Source organism: Sphaerodactylus townsendi, linkage group LG13, assembly GCF_021028975.2.
Source record: "Sphaerodactylus townsendi isolate TG3544 linkage group LG13, MPM_Stown_v2.3, whole genome shotgun sequence".
Classification (NCBI taxonomy): Eukaryota; Metazoa; Chordata; class Lepidosauria; order Squamata; family Sphaerodactylidae; genus Sphaerodactylus; species Sphaerodactylus townsendi.
The window spans coordinates 8,587,215-8,594,810 of NC_059437.1; the positions used below are offsets into that span (position 1 = coordinate 8,587,215).

General features: G+C 46.7%; 1 protein-coding gene across 1 annotated transcript in view; it reads left to right on the top strand.

Annotated features, from left to right (window-relative positions):
- TENM1 (teneurin transmembrane protein 1) overlaps positions 1-5,957 on the top strand; it is a 652,843-nt gene extending 646,886 nt beyond the window's left edge. The window contains exons 28-29 of the mRNA XM_048514741.1: positions 3,811-3,953; positions 5,003-5,957. Of these exons, the coding sequence (XP_048370698.1) occupies positions 3,811-3,953; positions 5,003-5,761 (902 nt within the window). The 3' untranslated portion in view covers positions 5,762-5,957. The remainder of the gene's footprint in view (positions 1-3,810; positions 3,954-5,002) is intronic.
- The last annotated feature ends 1,639 nt before the right edge of the window (positions 5,958-7,596 follow it).

Consider the following 7,596-nt stretch of genomic DNA (forward strand, 5'->3'; position numbering starts at 1 on the left):
AACGCAACCTGGGTAACATGGGCCACCTGGTTCTCCATAGATAATGAAGAGTCCAGGCGGACCCCCAGGCTGCGAGCCAGAGATGTTGGGGCTAACATGACCCCCTCCAGATCATAGCTGTCCTGGGCTGCTGTGAAATAACTACATTAAATATTTCATGCCATGTTTGTATTCCATAACCTGCCTTAAGTTCGGGTGGCCTGAAGAAAGTTCATCTATAAATATAATAATTTAAAAAATTAATGGCTCAGGTCCTGTGTGATGATACCAGACATTCACTAAATGAAGAGCAACTGACTTGCCTCCTCACTCACTCACTCACTCACTCACTCACTCACTCACTCACTCACTCACTCACTCACTCACTTACTTACTTATTTGATCGCATTTCTATATCGCCCTCCCCCGAAGGGCTCAGGGCGGTGTCCAACATTAGCCACAAAAGAGTTACAATTAAAACAAGTTATAACAACTAAAATCCAATTAAAATCCTCTACAATCCTCTATACCAGTGATGGCAAACCTATGGCACGGGTGCCAGAGATAGCACATGGAGCCCTCTCTGTGGGCACACACACACAGAGTTCGTCATGTGGGGGGGGTGGAAAATCACCCCCCCACACACACACACACACATCTAGGCTGGCCTGGGCCACCGAGCACGACATGCGCACACATTGCTGTGAACAGGGAGGACACAGGCTGGTGCCTGTGCTCCGAGTGGCTGCTGCCCGGGGGGGGGGGGCGGACAGAGGAGGCAGAGATGCTAGAGAGGCACAGGGCGGTGCGCGCAGGACTTGCTGGGGGCTAGAGCAGGCTGGCCCCTGCTCGAGCAGGTGGGGCAGAGGAAGAGGGAGCCAACTGGTTTTTTCTTAACTAAAACCTCAGCATTCGGGTAAAATGGCCGGGTTGGCACTTTGTGATAAATAAGTGGGGTTTGGGTTGCAATTTGGGCACTCGGTCTCGAAAAGGTTCGCCATCACTGCTCTATACTGTCCAAAGTTGTTCCCCCATGAGTCAGTAGACCCCCAGGAAAATGACAGGGGCCAAGGGGGGCTGAAATGGAAGTGGAGAATCAGCATAAGATCCAAGCTGATATAATTAGCTTTGTATGGCTGGCAAATAGTTCCCTATATTCTTGTTTTCTTCCTATAAACTGTCACCCTTTCTGATCCATGCAATAAAGACATGCTAATTTCCAAACGGGCTAATTACTCTCCAACCTCTGGTTACGCGGGTCCTGTAAAAAGGAACACAGTACAACAGCTGAACAGCTGTGCCAGAAACAATCATGTTCTGTGTTTCTCTACATTGACTACGTTTCCCCGGGTTAATTAGTTCCGGCTTCTAGTTTTGTCAGATGCTGGCGGAAAAAGATGATATAGTATGTTTTCGGGCCCTTAAGAAGAGAGGTTAAAACAAAGGGATGCAGCTGAGAGGAGAAAACTCACTTGCAGACAGACTCTACAGCGGGGGTTTTCAAACTATGGCCCTCCAGATGTTCATAGACTACAATTCCCATAAGTCCTACCACTTGGCCATGCTGGCAGGGGCTGATGGGAATTGCAGTCCATGAACATCTGGAGGGCCATAGTTTGAAGACCCCTGCTCTACAGGCTAACTCAGAACCAAGTCCCATTAATTTCAGTAAGAACTTACACACAGCTTACTTTTTATAAGCCTGCAGCTTTGTTTGTATCAGGTTTATAGCATGTACTTTTCTGGCTTTTGGTCCCAAGGTGAACCCTAACTATAAGATTATTGTTTGTTCTGATCTGTGTCTTTATCCTCTGGTCTCCTGGGGGTACGGGAATGTCACCAGCATTTTAGCCATTACAGTCGTCAAAGAAGGAAAATAGAAATAATTATTTTTCTGTTCCTGTTACTACCCATTGGATATGTCTGTATGCAGAGGTGGGATCCAGCAGGTTCTCACCAGTTCCCGAGAGTGGGTTACTAATTATTTGTGTGTGCCGAGAGGGGTTACTAATCGGGTCTGCTTTTCCGTCTCCACGCCCTCGCCTCCCCCTCTCTTCTTCTTTCTCGTAGCCCGGAGCTTGCCGGCTAGTAAGAGGAGGGACCCTTTAACTACTGTTGGGTCCAGAGGACTCTTTAGTTGTTTCTGTTGGCAGTAGACGATAGGACTTGCTATAATGAGTTTAAATTATGGACAGAAAGTTACCAGCTGGAAATTAGGAACTTTTTTTTTCCAGTAAGAGTTTTTTACAGTAACAGAGAAATTATTAATGCCCCGCCCCCGGAATGCCCAACCACGCCTCCGTCGTGCCCTGACCATCCCCATTGGCGCTACGCCACAGTTTGAATCCCACCACCATGGGAACCTGCTACTAAAAATTTTGGATCCCACCACTGTCTGTATGTCTATCTTTTTGACATATTTTGGTCAACACAGCACGCATAGTTAAGGATGCCGGCCTCCAGATGGGACCTGGGAATCCTCTGGAATTGCAGCTCCTCTCCAGACTAACTAAATGTTGTGTTCGGTTTTTAACCCGGAATTTTTTGTAAAGCCAAATAAAGCTGGTATCCATTGGCTTTATTCGGCTATCACTGAAAATATTTGGGTTTAAAAAACCCGAAATGTTTCCATTCTCCTTCCCCCTGCCATTTTCCACACACTAAGACACAGGTGTCAAACTCGTGGCCCTCCAGATGTTATGGACTACAGTTCCCATCATCCCCTGCCATCCTCATGCTGGCAGGGGATGGTGGGAACTGTAGTCCATAACATCTGGAGGGCTGCGAGTTTGACACCTGTGCCCTAAGAGGCTTGAGAAACAGCTGTGGGGAGAGAACCTCCCCCACCCCGCCAGTGGGCTTCGAAAGCAAGGGCAGAGGGCCAATTCTGCAGGGAGGACTGGGCTGTCTCTCCCCACATCCTTGCATACAGGATCAGGCCACCTCTTCCCTCGCTTCTCTAGCCCCGCCCCCTGCTGCTGGCAGGGGCTGATGGGAATTGTAGTCATTGAACATCTGGAGCACCATAGGTTGGCCACCCTTGCTCTACAAACTGGGTTATGAATACAGTATTTCCTCAGCATCCTTTTCCCTGCCACCTTTCTGCCCAGCACTACACCCCCCCCCCAGTGGTGGGATCCAAAAATTTTAGTAACAGGTTCCCATGTTGGTGGGAATCAAACAGTAACGTAGCTCCAATGGGGCTGGGCGGGGCACGACGGGGGCGTGGCCGGGCATTCCGGGGACGGGGCATTGCTGGGCAGGGCTGTGGCAAGGATGCAGCCGCTGCGCCGGTCCTTGGGTGGGAAACGAATGCACACAGGCGCAGACTGCCACGCACGCCGGTGCACCTCCTGCTAGACTGCTTCAAGTTCTGCGCGCTACTGCTGAGAGGAGGGGCGTAACTAAGACAAAAATCACGTGGCAAAATCACCCATTAGTAACCCCCTCTCGGCACACACAAATAATTAGTAACCTACTCTCGGGAACCTGTGAGAACCTGCTGGATCCCACCTCCCCCCCCCCCCCCCATGAAGCCGGTGTTCTTTACACAGACTACCCCTTGATGTGTTCTGCATCTAACATTCATCTTGCTGTACAAACCAGACCCTTGGCCACAATTCCTTTCTTCCTGACCCCCACTTACAGGCCGTAAACAAAAATATGGGCACAGAGGGGGTGCGGGAGAACACAATCTGGAGATCACAGTCTGCATTTATTATGTAGAGATGCCTGAATGAAGCAGGCATAAATTCAATTAATGTTTCATAGACCATTACGCAGCGTTTCTCCTATTCATCCCGTTCACTTCTTTATGGATCTTCTTTGTAGACATTGGAAGTTGGCTGGAGCTGTTTGGTTTCCAACTGCACAATGTACTTCCTGGATTCCCTAAGCCAGAGATGGATACTTTGGAGACAACGTATGAACTTGTCCAGCTTCAGACAAAGACCCAGGAGTGGGACCCTGGGAAGGTATGCTAACACATCATTCCGGGACATCACGGTGTAGTGGTTAAGAATGGTGGATTCTAATCTGAAGAACAGGGTTTGATTCTCCACTCCTTAACATGAGTGGCAGACTCTAATCTGGAAGACCAGGTTTGTTTCCCTGCTCCTCCATATGAAGCCTGCTGGGTGACCTTGGGCTGGTTACAGTTCTCTCCGAATTCTCAGCCCCACCTACCTCACAAACTGTCTTTAGTGAGGAGGGGAAGAGATCGTAAGCTGCTTTGGGACTCCCTGTGGTAGAGAAAAGCAGGGTATATAAACCAACTCTTCTAATCTGGAGAACTTCTAGTGTAAAGAATCCAGATTCAGTCCCCCACTCCTCCACATGAGTGGCAGACTCTAATCTGGATGTTTTCCCAGGCCTCCACATGAAGCCTGCTGGGTGATCTTGGGTGATCTCAGATCTCTCAAAACTCTTTCAGGCCCACTTACCTCGCAAGTGGTAAGTGTTGGGGGGAGTGGGGGAAGGCAATTCTAAGACCCTTTAAGACTCTTCATGGTAGAGAAAAGTGGGATATAAAAACCAACTACTACTACTCCTTCTTCTGGGTTTGGTTGCCTCTAGAAAATGGTAAGAGGTGTTTATTTTCCATTCAGAAAGATAGTAGCCATTGCAGTGGCGTAGCGCCAAGGGGACGGGGGCGGTGTGTGATGCACCAGGCGTGCGCCGGTGCGGGGGCATGGCAGGGGCGTTACAGGGGCACGGGGCGCACACGTGCCCTGGGCACAATTCCCCCTAGCTCCAGCCCTGCTAAGGGGGCAATACAAGGTGTAGCAATATCCCTAGCTAGATGGAGAACCATTCTGCACATTTTGGAAAAAGTGGCCCCAGTGGCTACATTTGAAAAAGAAACAAAAATTCTTTTAAAATCATCGCAGCATGTCAACGCAATGTGTAGTTTCTCCTATGGGACTCCTTTAATGTACAATCATTAGAAGCGGTGTGTTTTGACGTGCTAGACCTGAACGAGAGAACGCTTTGCTTTCTCTACTGTTGCTCTTCTCTTTTTCAGACTGTCCTCGGCATTCAGTGCGAGTTACAAAAGCAACTCAAAAACTTCATTTCCTTAGACCAGCTTCCCATGACCCCCAAATACAGCAACGGGAGATACACAGAAACAACTAAACAGCCTAGATTTGCTGCTGTTCCTTCTGTTTTTGGGAAAGGCATCAAATTTGCCATCAAGGACGGCTTGGTGACAGCTGATGTCATCGGTGTCGCCAACGAAGACAGTCGCCGCATCGCGGCCATTCTCAACAACGCTCACTATCTAGAGGACCTGCACTTTACTGTAGACGGGCGAGACACTCATTACTTCATCAAGCTGGGGTCTTTGGAAGAGGACCTGGCGCTGATCGGGAATACGGGAGGACGGCGCATTTTGGAGAACGGCGTCAACGTCACCGTGTCCCAAATGACTTCCGTCGTCAACGGAAGGACTAGACGGTTTGCTGACATTCAACTCCAACATGGTTTTTTGTGCTTTAACGTTCGCTATGGGACTACGGTGGAGGAGGAAAAGAACCACGTTTTGGAAATAGCCAGGCAAAGAGCAGTCGCTCAAGCTTGGAGCAGGGAACAAAGGCGGCTCGAAGACGGCGAAGAAGGCCTGAGGGCTTGGACAGAGGCGGAAAAGCAGCAGCTTCTGAGCACAGGGAAGGTGCAAGGCTACGACGGATATTTCGTTTTATCTGTGGAGCAGTATCTAGAACTTTCTGACAGTGCCAACAATATTCACTTTATGAGACAGAGTGAAATAGGCAGAAGGTAACAAACAAGCAAAAGATCTCTGCCTTTGCATCACCAAAGACTGCCTGTTTTTAAAACATTCAGTAAAGGTTTATTGTATCGGTTTTTCTAGATCGGAACTCTGTATATACAAATATATAGAGGGGGGGGGGAAACATATCCAACTGCCTTTAAATGTGACCGAAGATGGTATTTTAATATAGTTTGTTTAAACTCTTTGAGAGATGGGCGGTGCTTTTTAGTTCTAGTGTGGCTGTATTCAAAAAAAATCAGAAGATAAGATCTCAGCGAGTCGAACTTCATTTGAAAACAGTTCACGTGGGCAAAAATTTTTTGGTATGCTCGCTCTGTCCTTCTTTGGCAGACGTTTTTATTGATTTTAATAACTTGCATACAGCATTTTCAGTCGTTGAAGCAATGCCCTTTTGTTTCTTGATCTAACTCCCTACATTGCCAAGCGGTATTTTATTAGCTGTATTTTTACGGAGCCTGCAGGGCTAACTCCAGGGCACAAATATACCCAGATGTATTTTTTTCCCCCTCAGTGCCAGTGAGAAAGAAACCATCCCCCACCCCCACCCCGGTCTTCATGTCTGCTAGTTAGGGAGTTATTATGCCATTATCTAATTAATAAATTGCAGATCAGTGGTTTTAATCATTGCATTTCAAGATTAATAAATTCATTGTGCAGGTGATTAAAAAATATGGATCGAGATTTGAGAAATCTAAGCACTGCTAATAGTTTTGTTCACAGATGCTTCATAAGTGAAAGATGCACCTTCTCTGTCAATGAGAGAGCTAGTTTGGGCCATGGGCATTCCTATGTGCAGTGGGGAACAGTTGAGAGAGTAAGAGCTAGTCGTATTTTTCCACTCACTTGGCCTATTTGTGATGGTAGTGGTCATCCACACTGTAGCGCTTAACATCCAGGTGGGACCAAATCCTATTATTTAGTTTTAGTTAGTAAGACCGATTCCTGGATTCTATGCAGGATATCAACACTGCAATCTGAACCTGCAGACATAAAATTTGGCGCCATTCTGACATTATGCCATAATTTGGGATCCATGATGGGTGGTGCATTGCCTTGCTCTCTGTTCCATCCCCCCAAAGCAAATAGTACCATCCAAACCACCCCTAGTGTATATATTAATAGGCAGGAATGTCACTTCATAAAGACATTCTTGTTGTAACCTTGAAGTGTCACAGGAGCTACTTCCTATGGAAACTTCTGAATATCAATTGAGTCAAGGTAAATGGTTATAATTGACCTTTCGACTAGAATGATATACTAATGCTCTTGAATGTCCCCTGGATCAACGTCATCATGAGTTCTCCCTATGATAGCCTTTTCAAAAACTTGCCATCCCTATGGAAGATGTTTGCTTATAATGGTCACTGAAATCATCATTTTGGCAAGCTTCAAAAACACTGAGAAATTTGCCATGGTCAAATGGATACTCTAGTCTGTAGTTGGGCATTTTGCCAAAAAACTGACTTGGACCCCAGGTTGTAAACCAGTGATTCCCAAAGTGGGCGCCACCGCCCCCTGGTGGGTGCTGCAGCGATCCAGGGGGGCAGTGATGGCCACAGGTAGAAACATTAATACATATATCTTTCTGTTTAATTGCTATTAAAATTAAAAAAATTAATTTCCAGGGGACGCTAAGTAATATTTTTTCTGGAATGGGGGCGGTAGGCCAAATAAGTTTGGGAACCACTGTCGTAAACAAATTATTTATTTAAATTTATATTTTAAATATTTACCTGCTGGCTTTTCTCTGATATTTTGGGACCCAAGGCAGATGAAAATAATATAACGACAACTAGATTTGAAAAATAAATATTACAACAATA